This window comes from Agelaius phoeniceus, chromosome 1 (genome assembly GCF_051311805.1).
Source record: "Agelaius phoeniceus isolate bAgePho1 chromosome 1, bAgePho1.hap1, whole genome shotgun sequence".
Taxonomy (NCBI): Eukaryota; Metazoa; Chordata; class Aves; order Passeriformes; family Icteridae; genus Agelaius; species Agelaius phoeniceus.
In genome coordinates, this window is record NC_135265.1 from 78028015 (window position 1) to 78055172 (window position 27158).

Consider the following 27158-nt stretch of genomic DNA (forward strand, 5'->3'; position numbering starts at 1 on the left):
TTCCCTAATCAAGGAAGGATAACAGATTGAAAGGAGATGATTTATACATACAATAGCCAAAATGCTTTTTTAAAAATTAGAAAGCAACAGAAGTTTAGGTCAGGAAAAAACATCAAAAGACCATTCATTCCATAATGATAGCCTGTTATGGGACCAGCTAAGACCAAACCTTTCCTAACAGAGTTTTGTCTCATTTAATAAGTAATCTTTTCCATCATCTTGTTCATTTCTTTATTCATTTTTTCATTCATTTTTCTCTCATGTTTTCATTTTTGTGTGTGTTTTTGTGGGGATTTTTTTGGGGGGTGTGAGGTTCTACTGGGGTTTTTCTGCTTTTTCTTCTATTTTGGGGTCATTGTTTGGTGATTTTTTTTCTTCTTTTGGGTGGTTGTTTGGGTTTGGTTTTTTTGTTATTTATTTTTTGGTTGTCTTTTTTTGGTTTTTTACATCTGAGGCAATTGTCCATAAGCCAGAGTCACTTGTATATTAACTACTGAAACTATGTTATTAATTTGGGGATCTATTAGGGGAATAAGTAGAATATTTAGTAGAAACTAAAATGAAATCATATTCATAACTAATCAGATTGAAACTTTTGTCTATCTTAGCATGATTTTTAGGTGTGTAGTTATTATTAGGCCATCAGAAAATGTCACAAGATTCCCTGGTGTGGTAACATTAATGCTGGACATTCCAGGGCCCACTTGATTTTTTTTCTGGAGCCCCTGTGCCAATGCATCTTTTGCACAGAGAGGTGCCTCTTCCATGCAGAGGCTTCTTGGAGAAGTCCTTTATAAGAGTGTCCAAAAATAGTTCTTTTAAATACTTGGTTAGTAGGGAGTATTTCTGATAATCTAGCCTGGATACCTCACCAGCCAAGGTTTTGAAATATCACCTTTCTCCTTCTTTTGCTTGAGTCAGGGGAACAGAGCTGTGAAAAAAATTATTCCTCTACCATAAAGAATAGTATTTTTATTGTCAATATTGTCATTATTATTGGAGAGATTGTCCAGAATTGGTATTTTTCATGATCAGACTAGTCTGGAAAAAATCTTTTATTGCTTATTAAATACATACTGGAACTGACATTGAAGGCCAGCTGAGAAATCTTTTGTTAGATGCATTCATATACAGTAAGCTATGCTTGAAGTAGGTCAGGAGAAAGTGGGAAAAATTCACATTTACTAGAAAGAAATTTACTGATTTAATATCAGGTAGAATTGTGTTCCTATTTCACAGGCCTTCAATTTTCCCTGGAAAAAGTTTTAAGATCAAATGGAACTTGAAAAATAATTATTTGCATGAGAAGGAAAAGAATTTTAAAACTCACAAAACAAAGCATGAGTTTCGTGTAGTGTAAGAGGTAAAGCTACATAGACAGAAGTAGAGCAACAGCATTACTGCTGTAAGATATAAATGGAATTAATCAGAAACTAGGTGTACTAATCCCAACTGTGGGTTGTGAAACCACTTTCTGGATTGTTATCGTTAATTAAATTATGCTTTCACAAGACTTCACTTGTCCTTGAGCATTTTCAGAATTTGGCAAGCAACTATTCCCCTCACATGTTAATTTGAATAACAGCATGATACTGAAAGAACCGCTTCCAGAGAGAAAATAAATGGCAGGCAAACTCATGCCCTACTGAATGTGTCCTTGGTGTTTTTCTGCAGAGCTGTTATCACAGCCATATCAAATGCTTTAGGATGACTGCTGGAATCTGTCTTCTTTCTATTAGGAATTTATGTAGAATTGTGGAAAATGTCTTAATTCCCCTTTCAAAAAAAACCCCACAAAATGGGAGAGAATTATTCTAAAATGCTTGGATATCTAAGCTGTCTTTCTCAACTTCACAGAGATTGTATGTGTGCTGTATATATAAATATGCGTACACCTGTCTTCACAGATCTAAATGTGGATATTCTGGTGGGAGGGGGCAGGTTGTGTTTTTAAACTGAAAATGCATTTTTTGCCTGCCTGTGGAGCCTTTGGATTTGTTTAGGAAAGGCTGAAACCCAGATGATCCTGAAACAGAGGTCTCCCTAACTTTGAATTACTTACTCTAATGAAAATTCCACATTGGCTGCCCTAATTCTTAAACAAACAGCTTTAGTTTTGGACTTTTTTCTATTTGAAAACTTATGTATGTTTTATAACTCTCTATTCGCTGCAGAGTTTTGCACCCAATGATCCTTCCGAAATTCTCCATATCATTCAGCAAAAAATTTAAATGCCAAAATCTTATGTTTAAATTTTCATATGTCCTTGACACGACAGTCTATCAGTGCATTCAGTGTAAATGCTGCAGGAGGTGGGATTGTAGGAACTGCAGTGCACGTGGAGCATGCAAACAAGGGTGTTACAGGTTAGGATTCACAAAAGAACACAGCATAAAAAGGGAAAGTGAAGAGGCATGGTGGAACTTTTTAAAAAATAGAGGGGTGCAAGATAGCCTGAGGAAAAGAGCTTGATCAGATAAGGATGTGATATTCTGGGCTGAGGAGTGGCATTTCTCTTTTTGGAGTAAAGGTTCAATAAAAAAATCCACCTCCAGTTTATAAAATTAAAAAAAAAAAAACCCAAAAAGTAAATCTGGTCTGAAAAATTGGAAGTCTTCAAAAAGCTTCTCCCTTTGATGTCCTGTACCACTGAGTAATGTGCAGCTTGCCTGAGTGCTCACTGCTCCTGCCCTGACCTTACACAGACAGCTGAGCCTGAGTGAGCAATTCATTAAATAATAACCATTTTGAAAACCATCTTACCCTGCCATTCATGACCTGGTGTGAATTAGAACTTCGGAGACTTGTACTAGGTATGGCCTAAGTAGTATTTTAACTATGTAATGTCTGCAAATGTCATTGGAAGCTGAAGGAGTATCATTGGTTGGCTCAATAGGCCTCATCTTCAGAATAGAGTGTATTATCTCTTTTTGTTTATATTCACACAATTTGAATCTAAACTTGGGTCTAAAGAAGAAACAACTCTTCTCCTGTATGTAAGCCAAAAGGACCTTTGTAATTCAGACTACAGGATATTTGTATGAATAAGTTTTTAGTATGATTTTTTAGGTGCATCTTTTTGATGATTATATAGACAAAATATTTAAAACACATCATTTTTTTCTGATTTTATGTATTGTAAAAAAGTCAGGCATTAACTAATGAAAAAAATGTAGTTTTGAAGCCAATCTCCTGCCCATTATGACAAGCCATAGAAGACATATGCAGTATTTTTAGTATAATTTCTTTTGGAATTAGTTGTGAGCCAGATAGATGAAAAAGTTACTCCCAAGTAAAACCACTGCAGTGCTAGTATTACTAATCTCTAAGGGAAATGACAAGTGTCTGCTCTTCAGAATGAAGATTTTTTTTTCTCTCTACAAGTTAGATCAAGTCAGGAATTTATCCTTCTTAGGAAAGAAAAAGAATACTTCATTGGTGTTTACAGAGGAACTGTTTTGATACAATCTTTCTTGTTTTACTCCTACTGTCAGTATTGTTGTGATGTTGAATACTTATTCTGTAGTTTGCTCCTCTCACACATATGTGAAATTCTCCAAGATGTGAATTTATGTCTGAACAAAAATTTTATTTATATTAACAGAAGAGGTGGGAAGCAGGAGTCATTCCTGGTTTTACCCAGAGTTTTCTTGAGCATGCCTTCAGAGAAAGTGATATTTACTATGTTTCCAACATTTGTCTGGGTTTTCTTTAGTTCTAAGAGCACAACATTGTTTGGGTCAGAAGGAACATATTTCCAGTTGATTGTGTAATTTGAAAATTATATTTTGAGGGGGGGAAAAAAGTTGTACTCTTGTCAAAATAAGATTTTTATTTCTGCTGCCTAAATAGTAGTCATCTTTGTTGCCCTGAATTCTTACGTTAGGACTATATAGCACCACTGAACATAGCAACCTGCTAGATTATTCCTTACATGGAACACATAGGATTTTAGCAATATGAGTAATATTTACTCACTTTAGAATGACTAAGGGAAAACTTGTATTCAGTGGGTGTTTGAAATATCAAGCAATATGGTTTTATTATTTTCATTTTTTCCTGAAAAAGAATAAATATTTTTGGACCTCACAGTATTAGGTTAGGAAAAAAAAAGACACTGGAACATCACAATCATAGCCCTGGATCTTCTGCTGGGACATATGGGCACTTCCTCCTGAGGCACTTAAATGTAAAGAAAACAGTCTGTTATGGAAAATGTGTTAGTGAATAAACCATACATCCAAAGAAGACTATATGTGCTCTGAATTGGCACTCTCTTGTACTGGCAGCAAGAATGTGTAGTAATTGAATATGTAGTAAAAAATGTGTGGTGACATCTATAAATGGTCATTTTAATGGCCTCACAGAATGAACTATTTTTATATTACTTTCCCTGTCATTTTACATATTGTTTCAAAGAATCATTTGTACCTAAGAGTTGTTGGCAGCCAATAGCTTTAGGGATTGTAATCCTATTCTGCCTGAGCAGTTTTCTGAGAAGGGAGAAGGTGTCAGAGCATCTCTGAAAAGAGAAATCATCAAAATGTTCATGATAAATTACATCTATATTGATGTACCAGCATACCCATAAGAAACACTAAGGAGAGGAATATATTGCCTTGAAGTGTGAATAGTATGGTTCTGGCTTTTAATACAGTTTGAATACTGGTCCTGGAGAAAAATCAAATTTTAACAGATGTCTTTTCATTTCTTACTTTAGTAAGTGATAGCGGTGAATGAAACATCATGTCTGGGATTCTTTACATGTACAGAAAGAGAACATTGGTGCTACCTATTGGAATTAGATGATAGTGAGCATAGTTTAGTTCTTTCTTAATCAGAAACATGGATTTTGTGTTAAAAGTAATATGCAGATAGATTATATTGCTGTTCATTTTAGTAAAACAATAAACCTCTAACTTACTTTGTTGAAATGCTGTTAAACACTGTCAAAGGGTAACTGGAAGAAAGTAGTTCTCAACTAGATTTTTCTTGTGTTAAATTCAAGACAATTCCATGGTCCAGATATATCTGTCCTACAGAAAAAGGAAAACAAGTTCAAGCATGAAACATATGTGACTTTACAATAGACAGCAGAGAACATAAGTATTTTTTAGTGAGAAAAGTAGAACTTTGAGGAGAAGGTATTATTTCATTTTTAAATATCCATTTATCTAAAGCTATGTAAGATAAATTCTTCTGCACACTTTTCATGTTTTTTAACATATGGGACAATGTTAATGTAAATGTTATTGCTTTTACTAGAGCAATACTAGGATACCAAATGTTACACAATTTTACATCATGATGTCATCTGCAGATACTTCTTATACATTCCATTATAGAAAAATATACTACAGCTGTTTTTAAAAACATATATTTCATGGATTAAACACAGGACGAATTAAGTATATTCCAAATTAAACAGTGATTCTCTAGAAATTTGGGTGGCTTGGTCTCTTCGATTGCTATTTCAAAAGTCTAGCATATTTTCTTATTCTCATTGTTAAACTGTGTGTTGTCAGTCACAATGAAGAATGGCTGCTGTCCATGAAAAGATGGAAATTGTCCATACTGTGCTGAAAAAATTTTGTGCAGAACTTGCAAGTGTATTGTCAGGTGCAAAATGCAGCAAAACTTTACACATCATGCCACTCCTACACGAGTGCTGTTTCAAAATATTAGTCAGCCAATAATTGTAATATAAAACTGTTTTAAAACTTTTTAAGAACTTGTGTTTTACTAGTCTGAAAGTTGTACTGAAGTAAATGTGAAAATGAGGGGTTTGTTATATCTTAAAATCAAAAACTTGCATTAGTGGCAGTTTGAGTTTTTATGGACTGTGGTGGGTCATGGTAAATTTAGAAAGACAAAAGAAGCAGTAACACTTTGGAAAAATGTGCTAAAGTAAGAATTACCTGATTAAAAAAACATGAGCTCAGAAATTGTATTTATTCTTGGGAATGCTTGTGTGAAGTAGGGAAATACACAGAAAAGATTCTTAAATTTCCCCAGTTTACATACATATGGGATCCAAGAAGTTTTTGTAACAGCCCACAAAAAGCCTCGTAAAATTAAGGAAAGTTTTTTACATCCCCGTTCGCTGGCATTGATATGTTTCTTTTTTTTTTTATTCCTACTGGTGAAATTATAATCATCTTTGTAACAGTCAGGATCACTTTGTCACTTTGTTATTGCAGTCATTACATGACATATCTGTGGAGAGGGCTGGTGATAAGCTTCTGCTCTGATCATGAACCCTCTGACTTACACAACAAAGATATTCAAAGTAGCAGTGCTGGGATTTTTCATTATCAATGGGTTTTGAGGCACAGGTGATCTTTTAAATTTATGGAAACGTTGCATCAACATGATGTTTGGGATCTTTTTTTTTACTGTGTCATGTAGTACTTTTTGTTTCTAGCAAACAGGAAGTGTTCTACATTAGAGGAAGAAGAAAAGTGTCTGTAAACGGAAAAAAAAAAAAAAGCCTCTTCTAAGAGAGATGCAGAAGAGTGATCAGATATGAGAGTTGTAATGGAAACTCTAGACAGAAGCAGTTTATTTACAAATATAAATTTCACCCAACAAGAAGAAAAGCTGTAGACCACATGAAAGAGATGTGGTCTCTTTCATATTATGATTTTAAGGGTTTGATACTGCATGATTTTAAGGGTTTTAAGGGTTTGATTTTAAGGGTTTGATACTGCATAAGCAGTGAAATAAGTTAATATTCTGATACTACTTCCTAATAGTTCAACAGTATATAACAAAGAAGTCTTAACAAATAAAGTGATCAAAAGAAAAAAAAAATCTCAATAATAAAAACATGTATGTATTTTACCTGGAAATGCATTATTATGCTTTGATAGGGAGTTCACAAAACTGCCTATGGAGATTAATATGGAGATTAAATCCTTCTTAAACAGTGATATATGCAGTCCTTGATGACACATGGTAGTGCATTCTTTTCAGTTTCTTCACCTGAAATAGAAGCCATTGGACAGTAGCTAACCTGTTTTCTTTACACAATCTTAAAAATTTCTCAGCAAATTAGCTTCAAAGACATCAAACTCAAAAATGTGTGAACGTTTTGTGGAAGAATGGGATAAAAGGAAGCTGGTAAATTAATTATCTCTCCTTGATCTTTTCCACATAATATTTTTTTCCTAATCAAACTCTGTAATTGAGCAAGTAATCAGGTCCCTGGTAAAAAAATTTCTTCTAGCTGATTTTACATGGCTCACAAATACTACATCAGAAAATCACACATTTATTTTTTTTTCTCTTCTTATTAGTATTTCTTAGGAGGAGCAAAGTAAAAAGAAGTAATTTAGAATATCACATGAGTACACAGCAGAGTTGTTTTCCCACAGCTTAAAAATTAATGTGCTGTCTTCAGATCTTTCATAGAGTAAACAGTATTAGCTGTAGCACTGTCAAACAAACAAGCCAACAAATAAATGGTACTTTCAAAAAGAGTTTGAGTACTATTATACTTACACCTATGTGCTGCAGGGAGCTATTTCTGTCACTCTCAATATCAGGAGAATCTCTATGCAGGGAGATCACACACAGTACAAAATTCATTGATCAGGGTTTTAGAGAACTAATAGCTTTCTCACATATTGAAAAATCCTAAATAATCCTTAGGTTGGCATTCCTGTTCAGTAAAAGATATACATCTTTTCTTTTTGGAAGACCCTATTACAAGGCATTTTTTTCCCTTTTTGCCTTCTGTATTGGAAATAGAAAGAAAAATAAGAGTTTGATTTTCTTTACACATGAAAAAAAAAAGTGCGATGAGAGTAACTTGACAAAAGCACCAGAAATGAAGGTCAAAATCACCTAAAGAAAGTCTGCAGAAAGAGTGTGTGGAAGCACACTGCTTTTATACATGCATTTACTCCATTATTGTCACAAATGTACAATGTTTTTCAGTGAAGAATAGCTTTTCACTGCATCAGTGACATTCCAAGCCCCGAACTTGCATCTCTTGGGATTTTACAGTTTGTTGTTTGTTTTGTTTTTTTTTTTTTTTTTTTTTATGTACTTACTGTTTTTCTGACCTTGACCTCTTCAATGTCTTAGGCAAACATCCTTTCATGTGAAAGCAGGCTGACTTGAGCAGGTAATGCAAGTTATGAAATTGGTACCTAGGACTGCTTTTGGTATCTTTGAGGTTAAATGCATCTGTGACTGTGTAGATGAATGCTGAGGCACTTACAGACAAAGAGCTTCAGTGGTCTAAGTAAGTGAGAGGTTTGCAGGACCTGTGCCCAAGAGTACTTCCATGTACTGAAAAGCTTCTATTTCCCATTACTGCTTGTGCCCATCTGTAGGGATGGTGAGATTTTTAGAAGTGCTTTATGCTGGCCTATCATCACCTTATTATGATTTAGTAACACAAACAGAAGCTAAACATTCTTCTTACAATGATGATGATGATGTGTGGTCAAGGCCTATTTGAGTAGCAATGTATCATCAAGGCACTTGGATTCAAGCTGTCACATTTATGGTCCTCCTGAATGGATCTAGGAATCTAAGTTATCACCATGATTACAGATTTATTGATTTTAAAGTGAGATTTAGTGACAGTGATTGTGAAGGAGCACTGAAAAGTGAAGACCAAATATGATTTTTTTTTCTTATTTTTTGGTTATTTGCTTCTGTTCAAATCTTTGAAACTCTTAAAAAACTCTAAAATCCATATACTATGTAAATCATATTTCCTGGGGAAAAATAAATAGATTCTATGCCCATCACAGCATTTGCCTAAGTAAAAGATGTCTGAAATGAAAGCTTACTGCTGTGAAGAGAGCTCAGATAAAAACTTCACCAGAGTGTAATTATTTTTCTTCCATATGGAAGTTGCATAGTATGGACACATAGTACACTAAAAGAACAATTTGGGATTCTATTTTTCTTAAAAATATCTAGTGTTCTTTGAAAACAAAATGACAGGCTTTTTATATATAAAAAATTATTGTGTTGTTTTAGAATTACTTTTTTTTTCCTTTTTCATTCCCTGGAATTCTTTTGTTTAGAGAGAAAATAGAAGCTAATGTTGACCACTTGTGTCTGCTTTAGTATGCCTGATGTTGTTTCAGATGTGATTGCTTATGCACCTGCATACTTCTGCCATTGCAGTCTCCCTAATGGCTGCAGCAGAGGAGCAGACTTCAGAGAAGCCGCTTGCAAACAGAAACATCTTGAAATAACAGATGTTTGTGTGCTATAGTGTTATATTGTGAAGTTAATATTGTTTCAGTTGTGTTTTTCTTGGATGATTGCAATCCAATTATTTTTCTTCTATCTCAGAAAACTCATTCAGCAGATGGGGGAAATTGCGGTTTTCTATTTTCTTCCTCTGTTTGACAAGGGTTTGGAATAACTTTTTGTCAATTTTTGGACACTGCTACGGATAGTACACTTATCTCCTTGGCTAATGATTCCCTCTGAAAATTCCATCAAAATGTGTGACATTGCCCAGAGCAGTGTCTTTCATTAAAATATATATTATAGCTCATACCAAGGGAAGCAAGTCAGCAGCAAATCTGACAATGTTTTTACTGCATAGACACAATGAACATTTCAGTAGTATCAGCTAGACTCTGTTTTTGTATTGTGTACCATCAAGAAAAATTTTAAATGAAGTTTTTACTACTAATAAGTTACTGTAACATTTAAATTAAAAGTTTTGTCTATATAAACGTCAAAGGAAGTCAGTATGATTGTAGCTCTTATTAGAGGGAAGAATAAAATATTTTACTCAGTGTGTTAGTGCTCTGCCATTAATTCTTTATATATCTCTCTACATTTTGATGTTTAGTGAGGCAATAAACTGTTCTATGTAACAAAAGCAAAGTAACTTGATACAATCCTCTATGTTTTGTTAAAGCTCATACCTCATGTTGAGCTAATTTTGTCATTCCTCTGGGCTGGGCACTCACTGGTAGACATTACTGCAGTAGTGTTGTGCTGGATCCCTCTTGTCAAGTTAAACTATTGACAGGGACAATAAAATTAAGAAGGGGACATTCTGCTGCTTTCCTTGAAAGAATGTGGTGCTCTCTGAACAGAACACAATATTTATTCAAGGCATAATGGTAGTTATGGGAGTTACTACCATAACTCAGGCTTTGCTTTTGGAATCCTGTATAAATTATTTTATTTTTTGTTATTTTGCAACAATAATTTCAATTATCTGCAGTTGTTTCAAAATACTTTAAGTGTTTATGTAGATAACCACTTTTGCTCTGATTAAATTCATTACATTAGCGCAAGTTCTTGATTTTTTCAAATCAGCCTTGGATTTTAATTTAGTTCATATAAGGCAATCTCTTGATAATATTTTTTGCTTGTGGAACAAGATATATCCAGATCATATATCAGGAATTTATTGGTAGTCCAATTAAAGGCACTGTAAAAGTCATAAGCAGTCCACTTAAAATGCCACCCACATTACACTCCAAGAATGCACATTTTCAACTAAGCAAACAGGAGGAAGCAGTCATGCAGTTAAATCACTAAAAGACAACTTCTGCTTTACAATTGCCCCTCTTATCCAGGCTTTTTTTCTCTTCTGGTCATGCATGGTTTCCTGGTTGCAGCTTGTTTTCCTGAGGCAAGTGCAGGGGAGCATGGTGGTCACTGTGAATTGTTAACATTCCGCATTCCCAGGGGAAGTGGGATGTTGGCTTTCTCCTCAATTTTTGGATTGAGTTTTGGTTTTGTAGTACCTATTGGTGTGGTTTTTTCCCATCAGACCTCTTTCGTATTGTCCAATAGTTTCTGCCTATGTGTGGTCTGTTGCTTGACAAGTTTAAATATTTGGATGTATGAAATGGCTAAGCATCAGCCAATACAATGCAGATGTATGAATTGGATTGGTAGTGAATAAGGCCAGTGACTAAGCAGCAGTCACCTGACATTTGTGGTTGTGATTAGGCTTTAGCCACTTGATCATTTTTCAGTTACAAACAGTAACAACACTTTACTAGGTGGGTAATTAGCCTTCAATCTGTGAATTCATTTTACAGCAGTAAATATGCTAGTGCATCAAAAAAAGTATTTAACGATTCATAGTGTCAAAATTAATAGACGAATATAAAGAATATACTTATTAACTGAAATATTTGCATCTATCTGCAAATCATGAATTTGATTAATATAGCTCTTCTGCAGTTTCTGCAGGAATTCAAAAAGAAAATGAGCTTTTAAATGGACTGATGGAAGAAAAATGTTAAAGTCTTAGCAAAACAGGAACACCTTGGTTACTGTTCTGCAAAATCAGTCATACACTGCTGATATGGGATAGTTAAAGACCGAGGAACCATCATAAATCTTCCTGGAAGCAACTTGCTACTAAATATGTCACGAAGCGTAGGCCACCAGGTTGACAAAGGGGATATTTCAGATATGTCCATTTGCTCTCATTTTCAGCTTCTTCTTTCCCTAAAAAAAATCAGAGAAATAAAGACAGGAATAATGACTGAAGGGGATGAAAGTTGAATACTTTCTGGCAGCTTCTGGTTGTGGACAGATTCAGAATATTAAACAGATATATTCTTGTTGGAAGCATAACCAAATCAGTGCTAATATTTGCAGAATGTTTCCAGCCCATCACTTAGACTAGAGTTCACATTTCCACGGGGAATTCAGAATTCTGCACTGACTGCAGTTTGGAGAATTGGGGACATTGCTGTCAGAGATCAGCAGAGTCAGGAAGCTCCCTGGCACTGGGACACTGGAGACTCCCCCAGTGGTTCATAACTGGGCCACACCCTTTCTAGGGATCTGGTTTGAGAAGAATTCCCCAGGTCACACAAGTTAGGTCTGAACAAAACATGGGTTGGCTTGCATTTGTATTGCTTAGTGACATTCTCCTCTGTGCCAAATTAATCTGAAAGAGAAATAGCTATTGCAGTTCCAAGCAGAGAGAAAGGCCACTATTGTTCAGCTGGATTTTGCCCCCTCAATGTCTTTTAGAAACTATTATGGGCAGCACTGCAGAAATACACTCTCCCAAACCATGTATTTGTAACCTAAGAGGTGAATAACATTTCTTCTAATTGGAAATGTTTTTGTGGAGTAAACCTCTCGTTGTAGAGATGATTTCATAATACAGAAAGAAAAGAGAGAAGTGCACCATGCTCAGGGACATAAATCTCTAGTTAATCTAGTGAACATTGTCTGAAGCAGAGATTCCCAGGGGCTCTCTCAGCACAACACATATTGCAAATAAGCATTTGAGAGAAGTCTTGATATTTTTCCACTTGGACCAATTTGTACTAAGATGGAAGAATTAAAGAAGACAAACAGTTCTTTAATCTTTAATTTGCAGGAAAACTGAAATATAAACAACTGACAAAGAAAATACCATTTTGCTATGCAAAATCCTCCTTTGTGAGTTTAAAATTCAGCATTAAAAGTTAAAAGGCATAAATCAAAGTGTTATATTTCAAACAATATAAGACATATCTGGAAGTAAGGAAGCAGGAACTTCTTTTTGGCTTTTTTCCTTTTCAGTTGTTGCCTTACAACTGCAGTTTAAAATACCTAGTTGTAAATGGAAGGCTTTCAGTGATTATTAATATGCAGATAGTTTTCTTCTGATGAGACTCTTGCCTATATTTTTCAGTTGAAGTTTATTGAGTAACACAATGTTTGGCAGGATTAACATATAAATTGTTGACCATGAAAGCAGCTGAATATCTTTTGTGTTTCCTAACTTTTCTTTTAGATGCAAAAACCTTCTGACTCAAAATAAATCTGTATTTTCTTCACTGATGACAGGAGTTATTTCTTCACAATAAAAAAATAGCTAATGTTATTAATTTTTTAAATAGTCCATGCATTTTGTGCCATCATAATGAATTTTTGAATGTGCCTTTCTGCATATGGGATTGGAATGGCATGCCTATGTTCATATTTAGTGTTTTGAAGAACCTACTTTTTATATTGTACAGCAATTCCTTATTCTGTGTATTTCTTACCTAGCAATTTTTTAATTGATTCATGTGTTCATAATTCCAGTTATAGATGCAGTGATTTTTTCTGGGATCTATTTGGTATACCTGAATATACTTTTACATATATCCCTATAGAGGTAAAAGGAAAGAAGTATGATGGAAAACCTTCAGATCTTTTTCAGTTTGGATTAGTTTTGGGCTCCTTATAAACTTATCAAATTTGTCATTTTACTGTTGGCATTTGCAATCACTAGCATTGAGGGCTCATTTTATCCCAAAAGAATCCTACAATGCTAATTGTTTTTGAGAAATTAAAGTATCAGTAAAGCTATTCTAGAATACTAGAATACCCACTACTCTTGCTTTTAGAAATAAATCACTTCAAATAACATTTATACTGTAGGAAGTTTGGATTCTTGGTATTTTATATAGAGTGAATTATTCCTTTGTTAATGCAGCGTTATTATTCTAAAGCTAGGAAAAAATTAGTTTTGACAATGACTACAGTAAATGAAATGTGTAAGACTGTTCTGCTGCCCTACAAAAGCATGCCAAACAAATAGACCCTTTTTCTACTTCTTTCTTTTTTTGATTAAGAAAAGAATAAAAAGGGTCCACAGTCGTGACCCAGTTTTGTGTTGGTTATTCAGTCAGATCTTCATGTGACTCAGATAAGTATATAGTGCATTGACTGAAGTTGTGCTGAAATTTTTATGAGTTGAAAACCTTCAATTAATTAAATTTCCCTTTTCCAAGCCCCCTCCCATAAAATATATAAATTATATGCAACACAATAATTTCATGAATTTATTAGAAAATATTAAAAGTCTCATCAAGGACCTTATGCTTACTCCTTTTACAAAAGACAAGGAAGGTAGTTTCAAAGGCAAGACGAAGACTCAGAAAAAAGATACACCTTGTGTGTGAGAAAATACCATCACTTCTGTATCATGTGTTTTAAATTTAGAAAAAAAGATGTTTTCTACCAGAGAAATCTTATTTTCTTTCTATTCAACCCTCTATGGTTTTTGAACTGAGAATGAAAACAGGAAAGTAACACCTTGCATCTTGTGAATTAAAAATATCTGTTATTTTCTTTCTATTTTGCTCAAGTTCTATATCAAAATTTTGTAATGACACACTTCAGATATTAAAAAATATTCAGGGCAGTAGGATAAGAATAAAAATATCTTACTAAAATAAGAAAGTTTCCCTTCTGATTTCCCATCACAGTATAACTGCACAATACCTGAGGCTGTTCATTTCTGCATTATCACTTTGTTCTTATAATGCTCCTCAATAAATACATTATGTTCTTAAAGTTGTTTCCAAGGAAAAAAAAAACAAATTTGCAAAACTCAGTTTATGCAAAAATCACCTTTCTTATCAAAGAACACATGTTCATTTGGTTATAAACAGGAAATTCTTTAAAGTCAGGTTAGGAGCAGTGAGGCAGTGGGAAGCCATTTCACGTTATCTTTTAACATACCAATCTACTTATTGGGTTTTCCTTCCACCCACCCTCCATTCCCCCAACGAAATAAAACTTTACTATACCAAAAGAAGAGTATAATATATTTAATTTATATTTCATAGCACAAGGTGTTATGAACAACAAAAATGCTGAAAGTCCCTGTCAAACATCATCATTTAACAGTAATAATTTAAATACAAGCAAGTTAGATAACTTTCTAGCTAAAAATAAACAAAATCCAAAGAAAATACCAATATTTTCTTGTGGAATAGAGTAATTCTGGACTGACATCTGCCACTGGCACAGTGTGCAGTTTCCTTTCACAGTAAATTATGTTGTCCTTGGGGCCACAGAGGAAAATGTAGGTGGGACTGAATTACCATCATTGCAGTAGGCAATTCTCAGTGGAAATGCATCTGGTTTAGTGGTTAGGACAGGATTTCAAGCAATGAGTGCTGTAAAATAATGATCAGAAGGACTAAAACCAAATAAAACAAATCACAATTACTAGAATATTCTTGACTTAGGGAAGTTTTCTAGATTGGATACATAACCAAGAAATCCCAGTTTAAGAAATTAACTATGCTGGGTGGAAAATTACCCTCAACAAAGTGACTGTGTTGCCAGAAAGATCATAGGGAATTTATGGAAGAATTGGGAAAGGTAAAAACAAAATAGAAGTGTTCTGACTGTAATATTATCATTTTTATATCTTCTGAAATATTTAATTAATTTTATATGGTTTTATGTGTTTTTACTCTACAGCTGCATTCCAATTCTGACAAAGGTGATGGATCAGTCAAATACATTCTTACTGGAGAAGGGGCAGGGACTATATTTATTATTGATGACACAACTGGAGACATCCATTCAACCAAAAGCCTAGATCGAGAGCAGAAGACACACTACGTGCTTCATGCCCAAGCTATTGACAGACGGACAAACAAGCCACTCGAGCCCGAATCTGAGTTCATTATCAAAGTGCAGGATATCAACGACAATGCACCAAAATTTACAGATGGACCATACATTGTTACTGTGCCAGAGATGTCTGAAATGGGTAAGGAAAACAAACTGTACTATTCAACAGTCTTTTAACAAGTGCAAATGCCACGTACTGTTTGTCAAAGTTATCATCACATCATTGAGTGTATGTTAAATACATTGGAGTTAAGAGATGAGAAGAAGAGATGATAAGAAAACATGAAATACAACCCATATGTTACTTGTGACATTCACAGTAAGGAAACAGTATGCACACACACATGCTGGTTGTAAGAGAAGAGTCACTATTAATCTTGAATGTTTTAACATATATGTTTTAATGTATGTTTTAACATAAATTCTTTGGCAAATTGTAATTTCTATTCTAGAAAAAAGATGTATTCATATATCCTCATTCAACTGCAAACTTTAGGGCATTCTCTTAGGTTTACATAAGCATCTATATAATTCACAGGATTAAACACAAAGGAACAGTAGTTCCCTAGATTATTTTAGACATATGTTTACTTATCAAGTTTCTTATAAAGCGAACTGAAGTTCAAAAAGATACCAATCTTTGGTTTTCTCTGTTACATCATTCAGATATTCTTATTCTATGATATGCTGCCTTATGCAATCAGTTTTCTTTATTTAAGACTTCTCTGGTGTTGAAGTTAGTATAAAACTTTCCTCTAATAGAAGAATTGCCAACAGTATTTTTTACAAGGACAAAAGTGCAGCATTTCTGTGAGTAATATCATAAATCCAGGACAATGCAAACAATAAATGTTTGTGTGAATTACCACAGTGAATGCATAGAGCTTCCAGTAAGAATATTCTGGCTCTGTACAAAACCTCTTCAACTGTCTTTGATAATTCACTGTGGCACAAAGTTCACTGCTAGAGTTGCAGTTCATTTCAGTATCATCTAAGCTTTTATCTCAGTTATCTCCCATTACACCACAAGCTTTCTTAATGAGGAATTCATTTCCTTTACCAACTGTTTCCAAAAATGTGTAACTCCGTCTTTCTATTTCTTTGGTTTTCTTTGTCTTTAATGGAAACCATTTTAATTGATTATTTTCTTCACCTTTAGAGGCATTTTATTTTCTGAATTGGAGGAAAGATAATGGAAGAGAGATCAATATTATCTTCAAAATCAAAAGTAGCTGATGTAATAATTTTTTATTTGCATTATATTCATGAAAGTTTTATTTTTCTTTCATCTTCTCAATATTGAGAATTTTTCCATAAATGTAAGTCTTAATTCTGCAGTAATCAGAATTTAGTATTACTATTCAACTACATCATACATGGTACTGTTTTCCAAAGAATGATTTTAATTATCTGGGATGGTATTTTATGGTGTAAAACAGAGTGGATTATGGTAAACCAATGAAGTTTTACTAGTAAAATAGAAAATTGATGCTTCTGTTTTGCATAAAAGATTTTGATGTTGATGCTGAAAACCTCCACACTCATTAGTACATTAACCAGGAAACCTCAAAATTAATAAAATTTTAAATTAGCAAAGCAAAACCACTACAATGTTTTGTAAATAAAATACTTTACTGGTTGTACCTGAGGCAAATCATTAAAATATCTATTCCACAAGGCTTTTGTGTTGTGTGAATAAACCTGAATTTTCATATCCTAGCATACAGGCATTCTGTTCTAGGTATACAATATATTTTCATTGCGGATTTATTATATCAATTTTCTTTTTTCTCCTCTCTTAAAGCATTTTTATTGTCTGCAATTTCAGGAAGACTAATTCTATTACTACTTCCACAGGATACAGTCTTTGTGTCAAATGATGGAGATACCTCTGTCACTTTTATTCTTTCTATAATTAGCATACTTTTTGACATTTAGCTGTGGAGTCTATACATAACTGAACTTGTTGATGTTATTCTGTGAATTTCTAAGGAGGTCTCACTCTGAATATTTCTTCTGATTTTTATATTATCATTTAAAGAGACTGTCTCTCTGCAACAGTTCTCACGCTAAGTGGCATTATTTTTGATCTCCATTATTTTGCTTAGTTTCAGCAGCAGGTTCTTGTTTGTCTCCTCAGGATCCTAGCTGGTATTTTCCCCACAAATTGAACTGAATCTAGTTGTAAAAGCTGTAGGACCTTTATGGCTTTTCTTTTTCAAGTCATGGACAAGTGAGTAGAGAAAAGTTTTGTTAATTTTTTTGGCAAACATTAGACCACAGTTTTCACTGTGACACAAAATAAACATACTATTTGTGCTTTATGTGCAATTCTGGGAGAGATGAAAGAAAATGTCTATTCCTTTCCTTCAATGAATCTTTTCCGTAAAATTTGGCTCAAGAACCAAAATTTATATCTGAAATTATTTCTTCTATAGTATGAAAAACTCAGTTACACTGAGATCCCTGTAGTCTGCTTTAAGGTTTATGAAAGTCATCTTTATGTAAATTAAAAGAAAATAGGAATATTTTTCAGTCAGTAAAAGACTTGCAGATGTGCTAATTGTCAGCTGCAAAATGAGTGAAAATCTCCATGCAAAATTTTTAGTGCTGAGATAGTTTAGAAGTGAGACTAGATGACTTCCTCATGACCCTTCCAACCCTAACAATTCTGTGATTCTCTGATAAGAAGAGTATTCCAAATAAATTCTGCTTAAGAAATTAATAGGCACAGTAGACATTTCCAAACTTCTTTTGAGAGTATTCCAATGTGGTGTAGTCATAATTTCAGATAATCTGGAAGACAATGTTGTTCATAAATATGATTTTTATTAGAAGTGCCTATTTGACTTCCTGTATTACGAAAATAAATCACGTTTTGTTGACTTGTTAGTGTTTTGAGACATTACTAAGAATTCATTTAGTTAGGCAGACTATCCCTGCATTTATTAAAATTCATCTTTTTATAATTTCTTTTAATTTTTTTGTTAAATATTGATCCATTTGAGATTCAATAGTATAGACAACTATGAAAAGTAATGCATGAATATTTACATTCTCAACAGATGTATTTTATGGAACTGCCTCAATAAAAATTAAAAATTTGTCTTCAGAGAGAGCAATTGCAATATTCTCTTTCAGCTTTTCTTTGAGATATAGCTTCACAAATTTTTTCTTGCAAATTATATATATTAAAAAAAAAAAGAGAAAAACCAAATGGAGATATTTTGAAATAAAATACAATTTTGTTCCCCAATTGAATAATTTTTTTTTTTTTTAATACTAGGAAAAAAAAATGACAAAACATACAAAGTGATGTTCAAAGCATACAGACATCTTTTACAGCTCTTTATAAAGCATTAACTAAGAAAACAGAATGCTCAAAATGTAAGCTCTGAAATGTAGCTGGAGAGCATATGAAATGCTAGTTGTACTCTGAATAAGCAGACTCCAGTTGGGGGAATAATGCCATTTTTATTTCCTAACTGGAGTGACAAAATTCTTTCATAGCCAAACTTTCTTGACAGGAACTTTTTCAGTAAGTTAGTAAAGGAAGAATAGAAGGTATGGGTCTGATGTTCATATCTCTCCTGTGGCGTCCAGAGAAATTAGATCCTTATCATTTGTAGCTGATAACTTTTTTTTTTTTTTTTTTTTTTTTACTTTTTAACATTTAAAATAGCAAGAGAGCACTACTGTATAATTCTCTATCTAAATCCTTAATGACACTTAGCTCGACAACAAAAAATTATGCTGCATCTAAATGATACAAATGTATCCAGAATTGTGATATGAGAGTTTGAGAGATAGACTGGGGGGTTGAGTTCAAATTTGAGATTCTAATGGTTATTTTAGGTAGAAAGAGAACACTTTGCCACTATTTGATACTAAATTGCTATTATCAGGTGTTTCATGGGAGAGAAATACAGCTGTAGTAAAAAATCACCGTGGCAAATTTTTGGATACAATGGCATTCCATTCATGCTAAAAAGACCAGTCGGCTGCTTATGTGAGATGCTGCCTTTCACTTGTTTTGTTTCTTTTCTCTCACATCAATGAGTTATACAAGCACTAAGATTCTTTTAAAATAAGGAGAGAGAAGAAAGTCTTCAAAGAAGGAGAGAATTATGAAAACACAAGATTTCTGATTTTTTTTCTTCTGAAATAGCCAAAATACTTTTATCAAGTTCAAGACCTATCTTGATTTCCTAGAATTCTGGGGAAATCGCTAATGGAAACTCACACTGTTGGTAACTGTTTTCCTGGAAAAGGAAAAACTATAGACAAAAAGGTGCAGAAGTTGCCCAGCATTCTGGATAGTAAACTTTGGTAGGTGATTGACTATTCAAGTTGAATGGATATGCTTTTGTTTTACACGACTGCAAAATAAAATCGTTCTGCACCCATAACCTATTAATCTTCAGTGATTCCACAAGGTTGAACCATAGAAGTTCCTCTCAAGCTAGAAATTATTTGCAAACTGGGCTACAGAAATATATCATTACAGCATTCCAATGTAATGGACTAGCAGGGGGAAATATCTGTTCCTAGAAGTGACCTCTTCTTCTGTGTTTAGATAGCAAATAAATAGGCCTGAACTGATTTCTAGAACATTTTAAGAAAAAATACATGAACTTTCATTCAAATTTGTTTACCTTTCCACATGAACACAAACACAGTAGTTTAGTTACCTGTAACATTAACATCTGGATAATTGTGAACATACAACTAACTCCAGCTTGATTTTCTTACAATATTCCACTTCAAAGTCATCCAAGGATCCTTATACTTGGTTTTTTTGATACATTAATCTGTGAGACTGTATACACTTGGGCTTTTCAGAGACTAGAAGACACTGTATTTAAGTATGCAGAGCATATACATACAGTTTTACTAGGTCTGCAGTAGAGATACAAACAGCAGCTCTTGGTATTCACTTTTAACATGGTAAAAGTGAATTAAGAGTTTCTCAAAGAGGGTAGAAACCAAATCTGTGAAGGTTTGCATGGTTAGTTTGCTGCACCGGAAGTGAGACTCCATGACTTTACATCCTTCTAAGTAAAGAGCATACTGAGGGTGTGCACATTAACAAATGTTTCTGTGCAATGGAAATTGATCTAAGAGGCTGAACAACTGGAACAGAGAAACTGATGTCCATGCCACATATATTTGTGAAATCTTGTTTTAAATTAGCTCTTGCCTGGTCTCTGAGATTATGTGCCTTTTAGCAGTCAGAATAAATCAGATATGCTGCTGAAGCACATCTCCTGGTTTAGTTGCATCTGAAGAAATCTAGGTAGCATGCTCTGAAACAGTTCTATAAGGAAAATGAAAGTGCAACAAATGAAGGAGATCAAGGGTTTCAATTCAGAAACACACTTCTCCTCTCCACTAAATATGAAATTGAACACCTTAGAGTTTATGTGATACCTCAGTGGTTAATTTAGATGAGAATCTGCTTTCAGATGCAGAGTTATGTGAGAGCAGCCTGTTCTGTTATTATTACAGTATTTTAATGCTGGACCAAGGAGCCTGTATAAAGCTGTGTCTGCATAAAGATAAACAAATAGAATGAAGTCTGAGCTTTTATTAACTCACAATCTTACACTCACTGATTTCTTATGGGAAGTGTTTGGCAGTGATAGCAAAGATTCATCATTACATGCCTTGAAAAGTACACTAAAATGAAAAAAATCACTTGTCTCCATTCTATCTGTGCAGTATTTATGCATTTCATTTTCTCAAAAGGGTTACTCTTAACTTATCCCACCTAGTGATATGCTAGAAACTGTGATTTTATTCTTCTAGTGGTTTTTATTACTAGCATAAAAAATAATTGTCTTTTGAACTCATCTTTCTAATTTGCATCCCCAAATAGGTTCTAGAAGTTATTTCATTTTCAGATCTTTGATGCCTTCCAATAGCTAGATTTTTATATTCATTTAGCAACTTTTATTCATTTGGGAGCATTTATACAAGTTACTTTTCATACTTCAATGTTATTTGTATTGTGGATAAAGATAATCCTGAAGTCCATTAATCTGTGTTTTTTAGAAGTCAATATCCAAGTTTGGGATCTATGTGTACAGAACATATTTAAATATGCATGCTATGTACTTACTATTTATATTTACATCTCTGTAATTTCTGTTTAAGTTTGTATGTGTGTAAACAATTTACACATACACATATAAAGACAATTATTTTTCAAATTAGTGTAACTATTTTTCCTTAAAAATTATATTATGATAGCATGATATTAATCTCTCATTTTTTAGAATGTGAGGATTTTAGAGCTTTTTAAAATGTATTTGAAAATATTTGTTGTAAAATTTTATTTATTGCAAGTTAATGTTTATTTTCCTATATATACAGGTACATCTGTTCTACAGGTGACAGCCACAGATGCAGATGACCCCACATATGGAAACAGTGCCAGAGTAGTGTACAGTATTCTTCAGGGACAGCCATATTTCTCTGTTGACCCCAAAACAGGTGGGTATTTTATATTTCTGTTGAAATGATTTAGCTATTATGTTGCAGTTAATTAAGTCTGGTAGGTGAAATGCAATGTACACAATGGTGATATGTGGACTTTTTTTCTCAGTGTTTTTGTAGGCTGCTTCTTACTTTAGCACTATGAAATTTATAAGTTGCTATGTTTTGCTGAGTACTAAAATGAGCCTGCTGTGTACAGAATTAATTCTGCATCATGTCATGATGTGAACCATTCAGCCAAACTGCAATAGCACTCTTTCATCTTTTCAAGCCTCTGTTTAGGAAGTGACTCAAGTATGCCTAACACATAATTTTCAATGCTTTGTTTTGTCTGTAGGATAGGCTTGGGAGGATTATTGGATGTATGTTTCAACACATGTGCCAATATAAATTGTTACAATTTGTGTTTTTTATAAAACCTCAGGACTGCCATTTAACTGAAAATTCATTCTATGACTTGAGAAGTAGAATGAACTGAAATATTTATGCTTAAACTCTATGCATCACCCTTTTTTTTTTCTTTCCCACAAAGTGTAAGTCATGTATAACGTATCCAAACTGTTGTATTTAAAGAGAGGAAAAATCTCTTTTGGGGATGGGAATTGTTATTAGTTTGTGATTTTTTGAAGAGCATCATTATGATAATGATAATAACATGGTTATACATTTTAAGTGTGTATTTAATGTCCTCAATAGTTGATAAATAGAATTTAAGAGAGTATACTTTTATTTAAATTTTTTACCGTTTTTCCCTGTCTATATCAAAGCTTTAATACTGAAGGGAAAAAATAGAGCACACAGAACAGTGTAGTTTTCCCTAGTTAACTGTAGGGAATAATAAAGAGTGCTGGAGTGAATTAACTATAGTGTAAATGGTTTCCATTTTACTGTTTTCGTACTTAAGTTTCTTGGCTTGTGTACACTGGTCTCTGTGGTACCTGGAAATGTACCCTGGTTTTACTACAAGAGAAGTGTATCTGTGCCATCTCAGAGAGCTTTGAGGTTAGTGCTGCTTTGATCAGGAGACCAAACTCCATGATCCTCAGAGGAAGGTTTGTCTCAGCCTAAAATTTTCAATAAGTTTGGGGGGTCATGTAAGAAAGGCCTGGAATAGAAAATCTATGGTACAGTCCTCACGTTCTCCTTGCCCTTAGAAATATAACTAGTTCATATTTCTAAAACTGTTCAGGCACTCTGAAGCAATAGCCTGCATTTTTTATTTTTATAATGGTGTAGAACTTGTAGTCTGGAGCTGCTATTCAGTCAGTGAAGAATCATAATGGAAATTCTCTGTATCAAGTCTATATCACACAAGAAATAGTATTGTTGTATGTATAATGAAACAACAGATGGTAGTGTATTTTCACTCCTCAAGCCTTAGGCTTTGACAGGGATTTAATAACACTTTATGAAGTTAAAGTCTTTTTGATATTTGTGTAGAATATGAAAATTATTCTGAAACCATAGTCTATGAAAAAGTGAAAATGAGATAAATAGTGTGACAGTGAAAAAACAGGAGGAAGCTTTTTGATTTTATATGTTGCCTTTTTATAATTGCAGAACAGCAGTTAATTTAATTTGGCATGATGAAATGGGAAGAAGAATATTGGAAAAGATGGGAAAGTCTTGATGAATATCATTTTTCACTATAAAATTTCACTTTGAATTTTTGGGGTTTAAGACTCAGTTTTTAAAGCATCACTCTTCTGAATTTGCTAGCATTTCTTTGACTTTTTTCCTAACACCTCAATTGTTCAATTCCAGCTTAACTATACTTTATCTGGAAGTCTTCTGAATCTACATTTACATGCACAAACTTCCTTTAAAACAAAGGAGGTCCAAAAGTGGCAAAGAGAAAGGTCCCAACATTCATGACTGAATGTTTTTTATGCAGCCTAAGGATCTGGCATCATGATCAGTAAAGTTTCTTGAAGCTATCAGAAATAGATATCAAGCTCTAGTGTGAATACTCATCTTAAAAAGTCTGATACTTCTAGCTTAGTACTGCCTATACTTGGTTTTAAACAACTTAATATCTGAAGACTTTAAAGATATGGATTTTTAGAAGCTTAGGTTAGAATAGTTTAAATAGTTTAAATTTTTTTAATAGTTTAAATAGTTTAAATTTTTAAAATAGTTTAAATAGTTTAAATTTTATAGAATAAGGCTATAAAATTCCTACATTTAAAGTATAATAAGGCAACAGCACCAAATTACAAACTCTGAAGCAGGAAAAAAGTGTGTTCGTGGCAGAAGAACTTTGTCAACTTACCTGATAAAAGGCTCTTCACACAAAGTGGGGCAGAGGAGCAGTGCAGGGAGAGTAAAACCCCCTGCTCTAAATAGACTGGAGCCTGAGCTCCTCCTAGGGTTGACCCAGGACAGCCTCAGCCCTATGGGCCAGGGTTGAAACCCATCATGACAAATCAAAAGGCACTGCCCTGATCACCCTTTCAATTGAGAAAGCTACTGCTTACAGGGCTATGGGACACATTATGAGTTGCAGATAATGGGAATCATGCAGACTTACTCCTGGATATTTGGAGGAAGGACCATAGACAGGGAAAGGGATGATTGAGATGGAGTGGGGAGAGAAAAGCAAGAGAAAATGGAGAGGTAAGAGGATAAAAGGGACCAGCCATATGCAATATGGCTTTGCTCAGCACTATTATCTGGCCATGCCCTGCCCTGGATCAGCAGCCTGTTCTGTGTTTTCTTATGCTCCATTTCCAGCTCCATTTCCTGAGTAAAAGGTCTCTCTCTCGCATGCATGTGTGAGTGGAGATTTAATTGCTAGCAGCTGGAGCAGGACGAGTTAAAGGGGTCTGGTGTGTGTCTGGTGTCAGGAAACTGGAAAATGCAGACCATAAGTAAATTACACAGGTGTCTATGCCAGCATGGTATTACTACAGGGTCAGCAGTCTGGATGAGTGGTTTGGGTGATGGATATCCATTTGGTCCAATGTCCAGACCAGAAAGCTCAGGAGTCAGCTGTTGGAGAAGCCACAACCAGCCTAGAGTGACTGTGTGGTATGTGGTTTGGTAGTCCAGTTTGTAGTTGTGTATCTCTGTGCATGAGGCAAGGGGAGACCAGGGAGCCAGGAGCCAGCTGGATGGCATTGGGAAGTGAGGGCCCAAGGGGTCCAGGCACTGCTACTGGATGTACTCAGTGTGTAAGGCTGTGGGGGATCAATAAGTGTACTGGGCTGAGTGGAGATGTCGGACTATACCGAGGATAAAAAGGGAATCTGTACCTGGAGCTGGAGGGCAGTTGAAGGCCCCAGAGTTTTATGTCCAGATGGTGCCGAGTGCAAAGGTTACTGGATAGACCAAATATGACAAGTTACAGGAGCTATCCATGCTGAGTTGTGAGTATATTTCCAATCATAAATCATCCTTCCTTCTGGTCAGCTGGAGAAGAATGAGGCTGTTTGTGCTGTTTGTGTTTGAGTGCTGAGCCATCCCATTTGCGTGTCACCCGTTGCGTGTTGCATCTGTGAATGTGCCTTGTGGGAACAGCGCTTGACCTCACATTGCTTCTAATCATGGATTAAAAATAGGAAGGTGCAGCAACCTCATCTCCATCAGGCTGCCAACAATCTAGTTTATCAGTTGATTTGCTCTAAGACCTGTGTTTTGTTTTGTTTTCCTCTGGGGAAAAAATTGTGAATTCTCTGCATAGAAATTTGCTGCAACTATGTAATTTTGGCTGTGAATGTCAAAACTACTTTCCATGCATAACCTAAAGACTTTTAAGACTTTCAAAATCCTTTGATATTGAATGGCTTTCTATTAACTGCTCTGTATTTGTGTTTATTAATTACTTTTGGTAATTAGCTGTGGAGTGTAATAGTGACTAGTTATGTAATTAATAATTACCTGCAATAGCCTCTAGTGTTTACTATTTGTTTTCCTCCCCATCTGCAGCAAAAGCACTCCACTGAAATTTTATAACTAAGAATGTTCTAATAATTATGGCAAAAGAGAGGGAAGGAGTTAATGTCTAGATCTTATGTATATTTGCAAAGATTATACATATAGGATTGTATCTATTCTTAAATCAAAATATTTAGGGAACCCTGGAAGACATTAAATGCTTATACTTTTAGAGTATCATTAACTTCTCTGTAAATAAAAAATAAAAAGCAAAGTTTTTAGTTAACAGGGGAGCAAATAATTTATTCAGGTATTTAGTGTTTTAATATGGTTCTCCCTTCTCCTACTCCCACCTTTTCACATATGCAGCCCCTCCACTACCTGCCTTCAAACTTTGAGCATCTTTTGAAAAGCCGAAATACACATGAAGTCTTTTCTGGGGAGTTCGAACTGCAAATTCAATATTCAACCTTTCCCAAATCATGAGGTCTTTCTATCCATAAACTTGATCTAGGATCGATCCTTGCTTGTTCTTTGCTCATGTGAAGTGTGGCTCATCAAACAGCAGCAGCCAACATTTGACTGGTAACCCAGCCCCAGGAGCTCCTTTGTTTTCTGAGGAAACCTCAAGTTAGACTATGTGCTTTTAGTTGCAGCAATAGCAGCACACTTTCTATTGCTACATGCTTTGGGAATGAAAGAGAAACCTGTAGTCTAATTTGACTGCTTAAATGGTAAATCCTATTTGGAGTATGTTAGTTCCACCCAGCTCTTTGCAGGTACATGTGTCTTTCTGAACCACATATACAGAGTGAAGCAATGTGTAGGGCAGATGTCTTTTCAAATCAGCAGTTCTGCTGCAACTGTTATAAAATAAGGGATAAAACCGTCATTCATTGCAGTTTTGAATTTAAGTGTAGACATTGGCAGGACAGATAACTCATTTGTCATTGAATTGAATATGGAAAAAACCTCAGATATTTGTATTTATAATGTTCTGCTGTTGCATCAACAATATTACAAAGATCTTAGTCATGTATAAGATTGTTTGCCTGGTTTTTTGTTTTACTTTAAGATGTTAAATAGTAAAGAAATATGTATTTCTATTTATCAAAGAATGTCACTGCAAATTAGTCTGGGGTAATCATGAAGTGTGAGATGTCAATCTCCTTCTGCTTTCTGTCTTCACAAGATATGAACAATAGCTTCAAGGATCCCTACAAGAAATTACCTATTCACTGATTATCTAGTTTGGTTCCTGACTGAGAGCACAATACAAATGCAAATAAACACAGTCAATGGCTGAATAGATGCTATCAAACATAGAGATGAGCCTCATAAACACCAATTACTCATCCTGGAATTTCAAGATTTTTGTTCACATCTGTAACTATTCTTTTACATTTTTTTTAAAG

At 34.3% G+C, this 27158-nt stretch overlaps 1 protein-coding gene across 11 annotated transcripts in view; it reads left to right on the forward strand.

The window, feature by feature from the left end:
• Positions 1 to 27158, forward strand: part of CDH18 (cadherin 18) — a 492864-nt gene that overhangs the window by 347982 nt on the left and 117724 nt on the right. For all 11 annotated transcript variants that reach the window (XM_077181943.1, XM_077181942.1, XM_054641162.2 and 8 more), the window contains 2 exons: positions 15214 to 15508; positions 21745 to 21864. In XM_077181943.1, coding sequence (XP_077038058.1) covers positions 15214 to 15508; positions 21745 to 21864 — 415 coding nt within the window. The remainder of the gene's footprint in view (positions 1 to 15213; positions 15509 to 21744; positions 21865 to 27158) is intronic.